This window comes from Arvicola amphibius, chromosome 4, assembly GCF_903992535.2.
Source record: "Arvicola amphibius chromosome 4, mArvAmp1.2, whole genome shotgun sequence".
In the NCBI taxonomy this organism is placed as follows: Eukaryota; Metazoa; Chordata; class Mammalia; order Rodentia; family Cricetidae; genus Arvicola; species Arvicola amphibius.
In genome coordinates, this window is record NC_052050.1 from 92,124,898 (window position 1) to 92,143,532 (window position 18,635).

At 41.5% G+C, this 18,635-nt stretch overlaps 1 protein-coding gene across 1 annotated transcript in view; it reads right to left on the minus strand.

The window, feature by feature from the left end:
- Znf597 (zinc finger protein 597) overlaps positions 1-18,635 on the minus strand; it is a 55,747-nt gene that overhangs the window by 26,668 nt on the left and 10,444 nt on the right. Inside the window, exons 5-6 of the mRNA XM_042054907.1 lie at positions 6,062-6,188; positions 2,841-4,051 (exon numbers count right to left, since the gene is read on the minus strand). Of these exons, the coding sequence (XP_041910841.1) occupies positions 2,940-4,051; positions 6,062-6,188 (1,239 nt within the window). The 3' untranslated portion in view covers positions 2,841-2,939. The remainder of the gene's footprint in view (positions 1-2,840; positions 4,052-6,061; positions 6,189-18,635) is intronic.

The window sequence follows — 18,635 nt, forward strand, 5'->3', positions numbered from 1 at the left end:
TGAAATACCATTTGCAGCTTTTCCTTCAATTCCTTGGGTGCAGAGCAGCTTGAGAATAACATAACTAATGTTTTTAGAAACAAGTCCACAATAAGGAAACAACTAAAAATATGCCTATTTCACAGTAACTCTTTTTTTCCTGCATACCAGTCACCAATAATATATCACAGGCCATTTAATTACTCTTACATATGGTAATGATCTTTATAAAAGTGCCTTTTTTCTAATCTTCAAAGTCTGAAGAATGCAGAAAACTACAAACACTGAGAGGTAAATTGTGACCGAGCCCCAGCTAGAAATGTGAATTTCACGTAAAGATGCGCAGCAGCGCCTGCAGCATAGACTCACCTTCTTCTGTGTTTCCCTAGCAGCAAAAAAGAGGGCGACAACTTCCATCTTTAGACTAGCCACATTTGTCCGGGGACCTTCTGACACATTTCTCTTTTGTTCTTTCTGCACCAACCCTATTAGTAAGGGCCTCTTTGCCAGTTCCGTTCCCCATCCTGTAACTCAAGGTCTTTACTGAAATGTTAGAGCCTATGCAGTAGCACACCACTTCCCTGCTCTGAGAAACAGTGGGAAACTAACACTCTTGTGGCTATTTCACAACAACCATATCCCAGAGTTAGCTAAGACTTCAGAGTACCTTCCTATACAATTCAAAGCATCTCTAATGAAGGGCTGAAGAGACCAGAAGGCTATTTTAAATGTGAGACCCCCAAACTCCCTGACAGAATGATGGTTTATATCCTAAATGTGGAGACACAGCCAGGTCTGACCTTGACATACAGATCACACAGTCTCAACTGTGGATAAATTGAAATAGTGATCTCCAGGAGAGGGACGACAGGTGAGGCAAGGCTGCTGACTTCAGTTTTCCTCACTTGGCAACAATGGTCTTCCTGTCTCTAGTAAATACTAAGCGCTCAGTTGCGCAGCTGGCATCTTTGTACATACAATCCTCAACCTGCTCTTCTGTAGAAGAGACGATTCCCAGGTACTACATTTTAGCCATTGGCCCTCAAGAGGGCTTTATTTTTGTGCATGAAATTTCCTAGCAGTAATTCCATTTTAGTAAATACTACATTTTTACAGTCTATTTAGACAGAATGAAATCAATCATAAATGCATATTAGCCAAAAGACCATATAGTTTTAATGATAGGTATATAATCAATTTTGTTGTAAAGTATAGTTCTGTAAGAATGTATATTTATAACATTCTTTAGTTCTTTTAATAACCACACTATAGGACAATATTTTGTTCTAATATTTATCTGTGACACCAGTACCTAAAGGCATATTTGTTATTAGTTATTTTGGTTAAAAACTCAATAATCCTATTGTATTTTTCTTTGGAAGTGGACAGGAAATGTTACAATTTAATAGTCTCTAGCCACTTCGCGGTGTCATGCACCTTCCAGCACTCAGGAGTCAGAGGCAGGCAGATCTCTTGAGTTTGAGGCCAGCCTGGTGGACAGAGTGAGTTCCAGGACAAGCAGGGCTATACAGAGAAACCCCATCTCAAAATGGAAAAAAAAAAAATCTCTGGTTTGATACAGTGATAAGAATTTCAAGCATGAAGCCGTAGAAGAGTCTTCTGTTGCTTTTTAAGAGCAATGAAATCCAGTTTTGGATAAGAATACGGACATAATGGGCTTCAGTTAGTAAATCCCAGGGCAGCCTCCATGCCTGCGGTTCCCCTCCCTCCCCAGCATCCTTTTCTCCTAGTGTTAACCTATGGCACAAATACCAACAGACAGTGCACTGTCACAAAATGTGTGGCCTTAGGAATTAGAAAGCACCTGAATTTAGATGTCAACCTCACCAGTGTGGCATTTTGTGTGTTTAGCACAGCACTGACTTTACCTTCTGAAAGCTTCCATTTATTTGTAAAATGTGGACAGTCCTTTTCTCTCAGATTCTGTTGAAGATTAAACAAAATAATATATCCACACTACTTAGCATGCTTTCTTACAAAAGTAGTTTTAATTACTCATAGCCAGCCAGGATGTGCTTCAGTGGAGATCTAGAGGCAGATCCCTTCAGAGAGGAGCAAGTACTCCCACGAATTTTAACTGCTAGAGAAGTCAGGGCTTGCCCCTGCCATCAGGTCTGAAAATGGGAAATCGACAAATAAAGTTATCCAGCTGTTAACTAGCTGCATAGGATGTACATACCAGTAATCCCAGCATTTGGGAGATGGAAACAGGAAAATGATAATTTTTGAGGCCAGCCTGGGCTACACAGCAAGAACCCACACACACACACTTAAGAAAACAAAAGTGGCCCATTTGGTAACTTTATATGGAGTCCTTAACTAGAAATTCACAGTTCAAACAAAATAGTCCATACAAACATTTCACTGAAATAATTTTAACAAGTACAAAAACAAATATAAATACATTCATTTTCCTAGATACTACATGTATAAAACTGGCAAAAAATAAATAAATATCCTCTTCCTAAAATTCCTAGAAACCAACTTTTTTTTTAAAAAAATGTAGAAATAACCTTCATTTTAACCAAAACTGAATTATTCTGGTTTTTGAGACAGGGTCCCAACATTTAGCTCTGGCTGTCCTGGAACTATGTAGACCAGACTGGTCTCAGACTCTCAGAGATCCGCACCTGCCTCTGCCTCCCAAGTGCTGGGATTAAAGGTGTGCGCCACCACACCCAGCAGTCAAAAGCCAAATTTTAAAGTTTTCTGTTTCTCTGGCTCATATAAATGAAATATGATCAGGAACTGAGTTCAAATCCTCGTTTCACATGCTGTGTATGTAACATTATGTCGCCTCAGTTCTAATCAGAGGTAATAAATAACACTGCCTCCATTACCTGGAATGTGTGTAAAGTGCTTGCTTAGCGCAATGCTGCACATAAGCAGTTTCCCATCATAAAGACACCGAGAAGCTCACACAGTGGCAAAGCTTGTATTTACTTGGTGTTTCTCCTGTGGGCTCGTTTGTGAGTGATGAGATGCAGGTTCACTCGGAAGCTCTTCCCACACACCGTGCATTTGAAGGGTTCTTCTTTGATGTGCTGCTTCTCATGGGATGCAAGTTCTGAATCTAAAGCAAAGGTTTTCCCACAGGTCTTACACTTATGAGGTTTTTCCATGTCGTGAATGGTTTGGTGAGAAACCAGCTCCGAGAAACAAGGAAAGGTCATGTCACAATCAAGACACTGTAAGGGTTTGAATCTGGAGAATGAGAAAAAGTCTTCATCATCAATACTGCATTTCTTAGAGTCCTCCTTATGCTCCTTCTCAGGGAGAGCAGGGTACGAGGGGTGCTCCAAGCTCTTCTCACACTGGGTGTGCTGGTATGGGGTGTCTGATGAGCCTGTGTTTTCAGGCAAAGCCAGATTTGTTTCCTGACAATATGGTTGATCGCGCTCAGCACATTCATAAGATTTTTTATCAGTATGACTCTTCTGATGTTCCGCCAATCCTGGGAGCCACATAAAACCTCTCCCACAGACATTACATGTATACGGGTTCTCCTTTATATGGCTGTTCATGTGCCGAGACAGGTGTGACTGCTGCCGGAAGCTGGCAGCACACTTGGTACACTTGTAAGGCTTCTCACCAGTGTGGATTCTCTTATGTGTCCTCAGGTTGGCTCTGTGACTGAAGGTCTTTTCACAGGTATTACATTTATACCTTTTCTCTCCTGAATGGATTTTCTGATGCAAAACAAGGTATGTCTTATCACTGAAGCTCTGGTCACAGTCAGGACACTTGTACACATTTGCGGCTTCTTCCCAGGGAACTTCAATAATATCAGAAAGTGTTTTGACTCCTAAACACTGAGATAATTCTACTAATGGGGTTTGGTTTTCAATGGTAACTAAGAGGCTTATAACCTTGGTCTTACAAGTCAAAGTTCCACCTGACATCTTCCTTTCATGCATTCCAACGTCATGCTCAGAGTTTTCAGAGTAGTGGACAAGGGGTGAGGCTATGGAGTACGTTTCTAGAGACAGCTCTTCAAGTTCCATAGACTCTAGGCTTAACTGCTGATTGGTCTCAATCTTGTCTTCCCCTCCTGCTGATAAAAGGAAAACATAGACACCATCTTTATGTGACACTAGAGAAAGAACAAGTTAAAGTAGTTACTCTGAAGACCAGAAACTGAACACGGATTAGCTAATTACCCAGACACTAATAAATACAAAAAAAAAAAAAAAAAAAAAAAAAAATCAGGACCCAACAGGCTCTTTTGACTTCCAAAAATCAAAAGTCTGTCCATGTGGGTGGACTGCAAGGTTCCAGGTCAATCTGCAAAGAGAAGGCGCAGAGAATGACTCTAAGGGTCTGGTGAGATGGGTACTGAGGACAGTCTTGGTAGGCGGTGCCTAGAAATGGAGTTTTTCTGTTTATTTAGGTTTTAGGAATTTTTCTTCATCTCAAATGAGAGTTGAGTAGTGAAAACTACTAGAGATTAGACATATTAATCAGAAAAAAGAAGACAACTATTTTTCTACTTTAATAAACATCCAAATTATTAAAAATAGTTTTATATCCTAGAGGGTCTCTAAAATTTCATCCTTCGTGGAAGAATGATAATGAAGGCGCTATGTAGACTTGCAGGGAAACACTGTCTTATCTCGGGGAGGGCTAACAAAACCTAAGCCTAGCATAAAGAGTTCTTTTTAAATATTTTTCCCTACATAGCCAGCACTAAATACCCATGGGTGTATAGCTGCAGAATCAACTAATTGCAAACTAAAGATTTTCTTTATTTCTTTTTAAAATCACATCTGTAGGGGCTGGAGAGATGATTTAGTTGTTAAGAGCACTAGCTGCTCTTCTAGAGGCTCTGGGTTCCATTCGCAGCACCCATATGACAGCTCCCAAGTGTCTGTAACTTCAGTTCCATGGGATCCAACACCCTCTTCTGATGTCTTCAGGCAACAGACATGCACATGGCACACAGACATACATGGAAGCAAAGTATTCACATATATAAAAATAAAATAAATCTTTAAAAAATACAAATCAAAACAAAAAATAATCAACATCTAAAACTCCAGTCAAACTTTGCCAGGCATTCAAGGAATAGGAATCCACAACTCATAACAAGGAGAAAAACCAGTCAATAAAAATAGATCCAGAAATGGCATATGATTATAATTAGTGTGTCCACATGCCTTTAATTCTAGCACTTGGAGGCAGAGATGGTGGATCTCTGTGCATTCAAGGCCAGCCTGGACTACATACATACAGGAAAGCCAGGGCTACAGAGAGGCCCTGTCTCAAAAAAAAAAAAAACAAATAAAATCAGCAAAGAAAGTAACTATTACAAATATACTACATATTTATAAATATATTTATTTATATTATAATACATTTATAACTATAAACATAAATGTATAAAACAAACATTTAAGAGAAGGAGAAGAACATGAACATGACAAAAGTGGAAAATATAAGTCATGAATTATGAAAAATAGTTTAGGTACTCAACCCTCCACAAGACATATTGTCTATTCAGGCATAAGGATGCTGCATATAGTTACCCTTTGGTGAGAAAAGTCAAAACACCCCCTTAAAAGAAAATTTGTTCCCAATGTTTAGCAAATGACAGTAATCTATACCTAATGAAGTTTTTCAAGTAAAACTGACTTTAAAAATTATTTCAGGAAATTACAAGGTACATAGCATATGAAACCATGGTCACCACCGTAGACTGGGTTTTTTTTCAAGAAATCATTTAAAGGTTTGGGAAATGGCTCAGCAGATAAAATGTTGGCTGTGTAAACTAAGGAGTTTGAACTCCAGCACTAATAAAAGACAGGTAGATGTGGTCCACCTATTACCGCAGCATTCAGGATGTGGAGAGGGGATCCCAAGGCAAGCTGGCTAGCCAGACTCAGTAAAAAGAGTACTGAATGACTGAACACTTGACATCCTCTGGCCTCCACACACACACACACACACACACACACACACACACACACACACACAGGTCCCACTTCACCACCAATGTGGTCAATTCATAAAATTCTCATCCTAGAACTGATGAGAGTTCCATAATACAGGAAAACTGTTTTACCTGTTGAGTCCAAATCCTCAAAATGCTCCAACGAGGCTTCTCCGCTACTGGTCTTCTGGGCAGGCTGCAGACTCACACATTCCTCTTGAGAGAAATACACATCCAGATCTTCAAACAGCAACGGTCCCTACAACAGGAGAACCTTGTTAGTACAAGAAGCTAGCAGTCAGTTCAAGTGTTAATCTAGGAATGCTGAAAAGAGCGAAACCCTTCACATACCAAAAAGAAAGTGAGCCGGCACTCGGGAGGCAGAGGCAGGTGGATCTCTCTGAGTTCGAAGCCAGCCTGGTCTACAAGAGCTAGTTCCAGGGCAGGCTCCAAAGCCACAGAGAAACCCTGTCTCGAAAAAAATCAAAAAGAAAAAAAAAAAGAAAGAAAGAAAGAAAGAAAGGGCTTGGTGTAAAATATTCCTCGACGAGGGATTCTACGAGTAGGGTTAGGAGGTAAATCATAAACGTAAATTTTCAGACAGTGCTGTTTACACCATGAGAATGTAGCCTTTCCCGAAAAAAAACAAGTGAACAATTCTTGGGGAGAGAAAGTTAGGTAACGGTGCGCTGAGATGAGGGGAAAGAGGGGAGAAAAAAAAAAAAAAAAAGACTGGCCAGCCCAGTAAGAATCCTGAGATGGTTTTCAGGAATTTCCTCCATCCTTGGCAGTCTTGTCAGTCTTCCTCCTCACCGTGATTGCTCAGCCCCTCCCACCATTTCAAGATCTAGTTGGCTTCTAATTTTTAATCGGCGCGTTGCGGTGATTTTAAAAAATCACCTGGACGTTATTATTATTCAACAGGTGTGGAGCCTAGAAATCTGCCACTTGAAGAAGCATTCCCGCAAGACACTTTGAGGACTGTTACAGACCCCTTGCCAAGAGCTCTGCTCCCCATCTGGTGATTCTGAAGAGGAAGTTGGTAAGCCTAGGAACGAAGACAGCTTGGTTTGAACGGGCTATCTGAGGAGGCACCCACGAGTCAGGACCTGTGTGTCTAACCCAGCTACGAGGAGGCCAGGCACCTGTAGGAAAATAACGACAGAATTCACCTGTTCATCTGACGTGGGGCGCGTGGACGCCATCTGGGGAAGCTAAGGGGTCCTTCTTCAAGTCCCCACGATGGGACAACACATCAAGCGGAGAGAACAGTCCCTAGAATCTACGACTCGGCTGCCAGGCCTTTCCACTCTCCCCTCAGGTTCCTCGAAGCCCTCAAGCTCCCCTGAGAATCAGAGGTGACGGCTTCTTCCAAAGCAGCCTTGAAACGGATCCGCTCACCAGCTCTGGGGCGCTGACAGTCTCACCCTACCCGGCAGAAGCGGCCCGAAGCCACGCCCAGCCGAGACGCGACAAAGGAGGCGGAGGCCACCACAAAACTCCCACGCTCCCATGCTCCCCACGCCGAAGCTGTGGGGAAACCGCCGGAAACGAAGCGCCGCCGGCTCACCATCCTGCATCCTGATTGGCCAGCGTGCTCCCAAGGCGGCGGTCCCTCTTCAATGGACCAATTGAGCAGCTTCCTGAGGACCAGCCTCGCACCCGGCAACTGAGAGACGTTACTTACTCCTGAGCTTCTACAAACAGCTATTTCCGGTTCCGTCGGCTGGGTCTCCGTGGTGAGTGCCCGGCCTGTTGACGGGCTCGGTTGGAGCTGTAGGATGGCGTCCGAGGTACCCGATGATGTCAGAACAGAGGCGGGAACGCCCTGGAGTCGGTCACGGAATGTGGGAGCACACAGACGCTGTGGGCCTGAGGTTTTTATCCGAGCGGGTGAGGTGAAAGAGAGGCCTCCAGGCCTAGCTTCGGCCCGAGCCCTGTGTCTCAGATGGGTTGTGGGGTCACGGTTATTAAGAAGTTGCCTTGTGCAATCAGAAGTTCAGGCCAGGTTACGCCGGTTGCTAGTGTCCGACCCAGAGTATTTTAGGGGCACCGGGCATTGTACCCCACAGATGTATTCAGTAGAATAACTGGGACCCATAGCTGATATCGAGCTGATTTCCTTCGTTTTGTACCTCACACTGGCCCTGCTTCAAGCAAATGTCTTGTAACCGACATTGAGTAGTGAATTATAGATTCAGAATAAGAAAGTCGCTCTTTCCAGAACTGCCGCTAATTGGATAACTGCCCAGATGTTTTCTTTATGGTATTGAGGATGAACCTATGGCTTCACACACCGTCGACAAACACTCCACCGCAGCAGCTGTCTCCGGGCCCCACCCTTTCTTTTTAAACTTTCAGAGGTTGATTCAGGCTCACCTTGAACTCACTGTGTGGCCCCAGCAGGTCCTGAATTGAGGATCATCTTGCCTCAGTAACCCTCGTAGTGGGCCCCCACCCAGACTGGACAGCTTTTAACTTTGCTCTCCTCAACTGCAGAGTCCATGGTGCTTCTCGTTGGTAATTTAAAGGCTAATTTAATATATATATATATATATATGTATATATATATATATATACATATATATAATATATATATATATTTAAATTGCCAGTTTATGAAGGTGTTTTTGGGAGGAGAGCAACAACAGGATTGGTACCTTGAAAATTCTGAATAAATCCCAATTCTCTCTCACTTTATCTCTTCAGAGATAGGGTCTTACTCTATGACCTTGTCTGTGCTAAAACTTCTGAAACGTTAACCAGGCTGGCCTCCAACATAGAGACCTTCTCTGCTTCCCAAACTTCTGGGAGTAAAGGAAAGCACCACCATGCCCAGCACCAACATGTTTTGTTTTTTTGAGACAGGGTTTCTCTGTGTAATAGCTCAGGCTCAAAAATCACAGAGCTCTGCCTGCCTCTGCCTCCTGATTGCTGGGATTAAAGGTGTGCGCCACCACTGCCCAGCAGCCAACATAATTTCATTTAGCATCCTGATAAGGACAGTGGAATACAGATGATACATGCTAAGTTTTATTGTCTCGTGTGTCCATCCCAAGTTCATCAAGAATGAAGACTCACTAGGGCTTGGCCTCCCTGCTTCAGTGCAGTGCTCTGGGAGAAGAAAAAATGGAAGTAGAAAACCCTACACATCACCAGTATTTATTAAAGGACCATCTACTGACAACTCAGTTGTCTGGAAATGGATCATTAGAGAGGCTACATAAAGGGCCCCAGGATAAAAGAGAAAAATGCTTCAATGATAGACAAAAGAATAAGAACAAACTTCCCTACAGACCATTTCAAAACACAAAAATACATTGAGGAAGTATGTAGAGTCCTAAAGCAAAGGGATGTCTTGATACAACTCATGGCCATCTTTCTCCTCTTGTTTTGTGCTTGCCATTTTTTTTTCATGAATGTCTCATTTGGGCTAAGAATCTCTTGATACAGAGCTATGGTCCTTTATTGAATCCTGTGTTGATTATTACAAAGATATAAGCAAATTCCAATGACCAGAAAGTAAAAACTTAGTTTCTAACCAGACAAAAGGTCAGTCCTGAAATGGGTGAGTCAAAATTGTCCTCAGCCCACCTGGGCAGTGGTGGGGCACTCCACAGGCAGAGGCAGGTGGATCTCTGTGAGTTCAAGGCTAGCCTGGTCTACAGAGCAAGTTCCAAGACAGCCAAAGCTACACAGAGAAACCCTGCCTTGAAAAGCCAAAAATTTTTTTCCTCAGCCCTTATAGGTGTTAAGTGCCAGGCCAAACAAGTGGAGCAAGAAGCATGGAAACATGCAAACTTGGAACTTAAAGAGATGAGACAAAGTCTGTGGTGAGCAGAGATGGGAACCAGTAAAGTACTCGCCTACCCCAGCTCCACACCTCGGGTGTGGCGCACGCGTGCCCTCTACTAACTGATGCCTTACAAACTGAGTGGGGCAGAAAACCAGGAGTTCAAGGTCATCCTCAGTTCCATGAGATCTGTCTCAAACAAATAAACACGTCTTCTTGATACTTTTGACCATTACCTGACATCTGTAGTACTATTTACTATTTATTGCTTGTCTTGCTATTTTTTAACCACCATTTTTTGCCTCATCTGTATCAATTGAATATAAGAATAATTTTCTCCTTTCCACATTATGAAGTATGTTTCTTTCATAAACTTTTTCCTGGCTACCTAATATATGCAGTTAAAAATGAATCCAAATCCACTTCCCCTAACAGTGTATTTCTCTTGAGATGCCCAATACATTGTAATAGCAAAACACTCCCATTCTGCTGAGTTTTTATTATAAATGGATGTTGAATTTTTGTCTAATAATATATGATTGTATTGTTTATTAATGTATTAAGTAACTGTCATTGATTGTTAACCCAAGCTTATAATTCCTGAAAAATTAAAAATGTAAACATCCTATGTAAATATATGTGAATATACACTCAGACACACACAAAATTTACAAAAGTCCATCATTTGCAAGATTTTTCCATTTTGACCTTTAATGGTAATGTCAATGGCAATAGTAAAATCTATATGAATGGAAGTTTTCTCTCTAGTCAAGTGTCTTCTTTCTGAAGATCTGAATATATAAAGATCACATCTTATTTAATTAAAAATAACTTAAGATTGGTATGGTCTGGCATGGTGTCATAGGCCTTTAATCCCAGCAGTCAGGAGGCAGAGACAGGTGGATCTCTGTGAGTTCAAGGCCAGCCCACTTTTTCATATTGAGTTCCAGGCCAGCCAGTGCTGCATACTGAAACCCATCAAAAAAGAAAGACTGGGGGCTGGAGAGATGGCTCAGAGGTTAAGAGCATTGCCTGCTCTTCCAAAGATCCTGAGTTCAATTCCCAGCAACCACATAGTGGCTCACAACCATCTGTAATGGGGTCTGGTGCCCTCTTCTGGCCTGCAAGCATACACACAGACAGAATATTGTATACATAATAAATAAATATTTTTTTTAAAAAAAGAAAGGCTGGCATGGTGCTATATGTCCTGTAACCCCTGCACTCAGAAGTTTGAGGCAACAGGATGAGCTTGAGACAAACTGGAGATATAGAGCAAGAGCCAATCTCTTTCTCTCACACACATAGAAATACAAACATTTTTCAAGTATAAAAGTAGACCATGTTACTTTTTAAATTGTTATTACTGAGAGATAGATGGGATTTTTAAAGACTTGGTTGGAGGTTAATGAGTATATCCTTCATTAAATAAAAGTTTTGAATATTCCAGTTATTCTGACTATAAGGAAATAAACAAGTATTTAGTATTTCATCAACTCTTGTCCAGTTGTCAGGCCTAGTCTCAATGTTAGTGGAGGACCAAAGCCTCCAAGGTACTGCCATAACATTCTGACACCAGACACTGCAGTCACCTGGTCAACTTCTCCCACCTTTGGTCCTGACTATAAGTGGTATTATCCATGATGATCCATCTTATATGTATATTTTGTCTGCACATATGTCTGTATACCACATGCATGCCTGGTGCCTGCAGCGGTCAGAACAGGGTGTCAGATCACCTGGAACTGGAGTTACAGGCAGTTGTTAACTACTGGGAAGGTGCTGGAAGCTAAGCCTGGGTCCTCTGAAGAACAGCAAGTTTTCTAAACTGCTGAGCTATCTCTCTAGTCCGATTTGTGTTATTTCATAACAGAAAACTTTCTTTGGATTTTGGAAGTAAAATATATGACTCCTATTTTTCCAGGATTGGAAATATTTTTCTTTTAATGAATGTATAGTGTGTGTGTGTGTGTGTGTGTGTGTGTGTGTGTGTGTGCATGAATGCATACCCATGGAAACCAGGAATAATTTTCAAATGTCAGCCAGGCAGTGGTGGAGCATGCCTTTATTCCCAGCACTCAGGAGGCGGGCAGGGGGATCTCTGTGAGTTCGAGGTCAGCCTGGTCTACAGAGCAAGTTCCAGGACAGCCAAGGCTACACAGAGAAACACTGTCTCAAAAAACAAACCAAACAAATATTTTGAGTGTCACCTTTAAGACCACTGTCTACCTCCTTTGAGATGGTCTTTTTTGGCTGGAGCACATCATTTAGGCTAGACTGACTGGTCAGGAGTGCCCAGGGATTCTGCTGTCTTTATCTCCCTACTGGAGATACTGGAGTACTGGGATTACAAGCACCTAGCATTTCCCTGTGGATTCAAGGACTAAACTTAGGTTGTCGTGCTTACAAATGCTTTACTGCTTGAGTTGTTTTCCCAGCCCTTTCCTGGTTTTGATCCATGTGGATAATAATAAACCTTTTAGAAATACAAGCCTGGATAATCTGCTCTATCTCACAATAGTCTCTTGGACTATTCTTCACTCCTGAGTACTTCCAAGGCATGTAGTGGCATTTCAACTGTATTTTAATAAATAAAGACTTCCTAAAGATCTGAGAGTGAAACAGTCCCACTGCTTAGCCTTACAAACCAGATTAAGGTAACACACACTTTTAACCTCAGTAGCCATAATGACATGCACCTTTAATACCAGTAGCCACAGTAGTTGCCACAGAAACTAGGAAGTGTATGCCTTTAATGACATTGGTGCATGCCTTTAATCCCAGCCCTAGAGAGGATTATAAAATGGGAGGAAACAGCTCTCAGACATAGTCTCCTTCTGAGATTCCAGAAGGCAGGATCGTCAATTCAGATTGAGGTCAAGGCAAGAGCCAGTATCTGGCTGTTTTGCTTTTCAGATCTTCAGGTTGAACCGCAGTTTCTGACCCTGAGCTTTTATTAATTTGCTTCATTTGGTGCCCAACGTGGGAATGTGGCTACCGGCTGAATTCAAACATTAGTCAGTGGAGAAAAGAAACCAGGATTTGCTCAATAGCAGTGAGTGAACAGGGAAGAGCCCAGTGCCAGATCCCTGCCACGCAGCACAGGAAATATGGTGTATCATTCTTGGTTAAGAAAAATAAGGTTTGATCAAGGAAGACCCCCTGAAAAATCCTCCAATGGGAACAGATGACCCAGATAAGCCAACATTTCAGAGTACATTTGTCACAGTTTCCTCTGAATTTTACATCCAAAACAGTTTCAAGACTGCTGGCTGAAATGATCCAGACTCGCAGAGTGCTCGAATAAGGAATGGAACCATAATCTTAAATTTTCTTTGGGTCCCCATAAGCTTATCAGCACCCCCAAATCAGCCTAGAAAACTATGCCCACATTCCCAAAAATGGATTATGGATGTTTGTTTTTGTTTAATGTGTTGACTACAAGTTGTTATGGATAATGGTCAGGAAAAAAAGCTAAACAAAGGAAATTAGATTCAAGGTTCTTGTTTTGAAGGAGGGGGAGGCCAGGTGGTGGTGGTGCACTTTTAATCCCAGCACTTAGGAGGCAGAAGGCAAATCTCTATGAGTTCAAGGTTATCCTGGTCTACAGAGCGAATTCCAGGACTGGTTCCATAGCTACTAAGAAACCGTCTCAAAACAAAAAACAAAAACAAAAAAACAAAAAAAAGGAACTGAAAAAAAAGTAAGGAAAGGAAAAAAGGGGATATAAATATGATAAGATAGAAAGGGAGATCATTGCATCCACTTTTTAAAAGCAACTATTAGTTTTGAATGTTTTACACTGGTTTTGCTTTTATATATTGTATGCAACTTTTGTATATTGATACAAATTTGAGATTAATTTTGGGAAAACATATTGTACATTTCTAATTTTGTTCACAGTATTGCACCTATACAACTCATTTAAAATGTAATGAAAATTTCTAGTCCTTGAGAGTTATTATTATCAACTGTTTAGGATAATAAAGAAACATAGGTTAGTATATTTCTTTCTTTATAGTTAATCACCTAGTATAATCAAACTTGTAGTAACATTATGTTTTCAAGGTCAAACAAAGATATAATTTAGATAGGTCATCTTCAAACACTTTAGAGAAATACAGAATATGGCATTTAAGATGTTTTAATAACCTAGGTTCTTTTTTATGACAATGAGACACATCTGTTCCTGGCATCAGCCATCTATTTCAGAGAAGATAATGGGAACTGAAGAAACTCCACATGGAGTTTACTTTCTTTGTGGCAAAATTAAGCCACTGGGCAAGAAAATGCCCCTGCCTCAATTGCTGACATTATGCTGTCCTAATTAGACAAGAAGGACACAAAATATCCTGTTTCACAGAAAACTCTGTCGAATATACCAGGCCTGTAGGCCAAAGACAGATGCCCCAACACTGCAGAGGAACTTTGTGTCACTGTCCAGGCAGCCAGCTGTTTCTGTCACTACTCAAATTTTTTGGAAGTCGCTTGCTTGCACTTCCTGCTTACTCAGTTAATATTATTTCCTTCTTGGGTCTCTGAGGGAGTTGAAGATTAGATAGCTATAGTTATAATTTACCAGACTCAGAAAGAAAGTTATGATCAAAAGTAAATTAGATACAAGACTTTGGACTCACCAAAATATAGATATAAAATATTTTCTCTGATTTGTCAAATGAAAATGTACTAGACATTGTTGATGTATTTATTCCCTGCATTTATTGTATACAGTCATTGTACTTAATGTATATAGATTTCTTACCATAGCCTTTTTTATTTTAGACAAAAAGGGAAAATGTAGTGGCATTTCAACTGTATTTTTAATAAATAAAGACTTCCTGAAGATCTGAGAGTAAAACAGTCCCACTGCTTAGCCTTACAAACCAGATTAAGGTAACACACACCTTTAATCTCAGTAGCCATAATGACACGCACCTTTAATCTCAGTAGCCACAGTAGTTGCCAGAGAAACTGGGCTGTGCATGCCATTAATGACAGTAGTGCATGCCTTTAATCCCAGCCCTAGAGAGGATTATAAAATGGGAGGAAATAGCTCTTAGACATGCAGTCTCCTTCTGAGATTCCAGGAGGCAGGATCGCCATTTCAGACTGAGGTTGAGGTAAGAGCCAGTGGCTGTTTTGCTTTTCAGATCTTCAGGTTGAACCGCAGTTTCTGACCCCGAGCTTTTATTAATAGTGTTTCAGGCCGGGCGGTGGTGGCGCACGCCTTTAATCTCAGCACTCGGGAGGCAGAGGCAGGCAGATCTCTGAGTTCGAGGCCAGCCTGGTCTACAAGGGCTAGCTCCAGGACAGGCTCTAGAAACTACAGGGAAACCCTGTCTCAAAAAAAAAAAAAAAATAGTGCTTCAAAGGCAGAAGTAGCTGTTGGTCAATAAACTGTCTGTCTGCTGAGCTTACCATGAAGAGGCTTATTTTTAAGGTTTGTTTACTAGGTCCTGGAAAAGATGTGTTCAGATGTTTCCTGGAAAGGCTGCTTTTGAAAAGGTATTGCCAAGAAAATTGTGATCCAAATGAAGGCCTTGTGGATTTTAATGATGAAAAACTTGGTGTCATTGAAACCAATTTGTTCCTTGGCTTTTGTCCTCAATAGTTGGCATACTCTAAAGGCCCTGGATGGATATTTCATTGTAAAATGAGGACAGCACCTTTCAGTGTTGTGGAGAAAATAAAAGAATATATTTGAAGGACTAGCAAAGTATTTAACATAGCAACTATATAATCACTCACTCAAGGCTAAAAACCTACTGTTTCCACAATAAACACTTGTTAAAATCCCTTTCTCCCTTTCCTCTCAGGCACGTGTGAGTAATATCAAATCATCTTCAAAGCAGAGTGTGTTCTGAGTCCACGGTACCTGGTGCCTCTGTAAGTGAGGAAAAGAATTGAACTTCAAAGCCTGGCTCATGTTTTTGTTTTTGTTTTAGTATGTGTGTCTACACTTGTGTGTTGCAGAATGCATGTGAGGGCACAGGACAACCTTGAATGTCACTCCTCAACTGCTGTTCACCTCTTTGTTTTGGGTTTTGGATCCTTTACTGGTCTGGCACTTGTGAAGTTACCTAGGCTGGCTGGCCATCAAGACCCAGAGATCTACCTTCCTCTAATTCCCCAGTGCTGGTATTATAGACATACCACACCTGTTATTTTTGTTGTTTTTATGTGGGTTCTAAGGATCAAATTCAGGGTTCTTGTGCTTTAACAGCAAGTTTATGCAGCCCCACTTTGTTTTTGAAACATGGTCTCATGGTCCTCCAGGCTAGACTAGAACTTGTTATTAAGCCGAGGCTGGTCTCAAATTCCTGGTCTCCCTGCCTTGGAAGTCCTGATTACAGGTGTGTGTCATCCCAGTCCAGAACACACTTGGATTTTATTTCTGAAGAGATAGTGTTTTAGCATGAGAATAAGATCCATGAAAAAATACTGGTGAACATGGTTACCAGAGATTTCTAATAGTAGAATCAGAGGAAAAATTTCACCAATCATTCTTTAATTCTATCTAAAATGTTTGCCACACACATGCACTGCTTTTTAAAAACTGGCTTAATGTCAGAAAATTACTTTGTGTGAAGTCAGACTTAAAATATCTTGGATACACTTTATAAAAATATGTGAGGTTTAAATATGATTTTAAATTGAAAAAAAGATGGAGCTGGATATGTTGGCAACTATCTGTATAATACCAGTACTTGGTAGAGGCAGGAGAATCAGGAATTCAAAGTCAGCCTTGGCCAGATGACAAGTTCAAGGCCAGCCTGGGTTGCATGAGAACATGTCTGAAGAAGAAATTGAGAAAAAATAACCAAGCATACTAAAGCTGTACACAAAAGTAAACAGTCCTTTTCCACCTCTGTTGTCTAGGCAAGAGCACTCACTGGCCATGTGTCCTGCTGTGGCAGGGGAATGAGAAGACATTGGTAAAAACCTACCTAGCAGACAATTAGGTTTGTACCCAAAATTAAAATGTGGCTAATTAAAAACAATTTTAACTAATACTCTAGGAGTTTTTCCTAAAGAAATGCACATGGTCCCCAACTTAGCATGCCTCCACCAACAGTTTCTCAGCTTTCCACTAACAGATCATTACACATTTAGTAGAAATCGTACTTCATCTTTTGGGCATTTTCTAAGCTATGTGGTACAATACTTTGCTGAGGTGTTGAGCAGTGGGTGCTACAGCGTCCAGTCCACCCTATGAGCAGAGAGATCATCCAGCACACTACAGTGTACTTACTATGTTGCGAAGATTGTTTGGATATAGACCGCCAACAAATGACACGAGATGTCAATATTCCATTATAACACAGGCTTTGTGTTAGATGATTTTTGCCAAAACTAGAGGCTTATGTAAATATTCTAAGCATATTTAAAGTAGGCAAAGCAATGATGTTTGGTAGGTTAGATATAAATTCATTTTTATTATTTCGGTTTTTTGAGAGAGGGTCTCATGTAAGCCAAGCTGCCCTCAAATTCACTATGTAGCTAAGAATCACCTTAAATTCCTGACTATCCTGCTTCCAATTCCCAAAGTTATGGAATTATAGATATGCATCACCACATCCAGCTTTTACTGTATCATGTGTTTGTGTATGAACACAAGAGTGCACTCCCAAGTATCTGCACAGGTATATACACGCATGCTTGTGAAGACTAGAGATAGACGTCAGTGACTTGCTCTATGGCTCTCCACCGTTTTCAGTGAGGCTCTCAATGAACCTGGAGCTTGTCACTTTGGCTAGACTGGCTGCCCCCTGCTGTGGCTCTGGGGTCCACACTGCGCCAGTTCATGTGGTGCCAGGGATCTGAAAGGCCTCATCCTTGCGCAGCAAGCATCCCACTGACTGAGCCTTCTCCCCAGCCCTAATTCATTTTTAGCTCATGATACTTTTATCTTATAGTGGTTTATCAGTGTATCCTTATTGTGTATCAAGCAGCCCCAGTAATCAAAGTATGTAGCTGTGTCTTCTGACTTTCAATATTCCTCATCAATGCCTAAACAGTGTTTGGATAACATAATCACCAGTCTCTCCCCATTCCATCCACTGACTCCCTTCCTCAGACAGAGCAGAGGTAAGGCCCTGGGCTGGTGCCTTCCAGAGAAGGTTTAGTATCTCTCAGGGATGGAGTAAGAGAGCAGTGCTGGATCCTTCTGTTAGGGGCTGCTAGAGAGCATGAGGACCATGAAGACAACTAGGTGACTATTAAAATGCCTACTGATTCTGACTTTGGATATTCTTGGGACTTTAGAGAAGAAGGACAGAGCCAAATTTGTAGTTGAAAGCTTGCTGCTGATCCGGGGCCAGAGAAGCCTGATTCCATCCCAGTCTCCAAGGCTACGGAAGCGCTGGGGAGAATTGAGACAGAATTGAGGATTTCTCTTTGAGGGCCCATGCCTGGCAGCTTGCCAGCTTGCTCCTACTGCAGTACTTTTAGCAGCCTGACTGACTGGGAGCCAGAAGTGAAAGGGGCTGTGAGTAGTCCAAATAAAGTTCTTAGGAGCCGAAGGGGAAAGAAACAGAACTCAGCATAGGGGTTCCTGGTGGACAAACTGAAGGAGGGAGAGGGCAGGTTTGTTCAAACCTTAGCAGACTCAATTCAGTAGACTGAGGGAGGGGCATTCATTACAAAGCTAGTAGGCTGTTGAGTTGAGTGGTGGAGAAATGTTAAAACACATCAGAAGATAATGAACTAGAAGGCAGAGTCTTGGCTGCTTAGTACTGCACTGTGCTGATTCAGATTACTCCCAATGACCAGAGATGCCCCCTCCCCTTGTCCCGCTTAGGGTTAGCTGAACTAATCGCTGGGTGAGGGGAGAGCAGAATGACATTAACTGATTAAACCTCCAAGATGACTTTAGAACTGAGGCTCAGGGTAAACATGCCCACATGGGAGGGC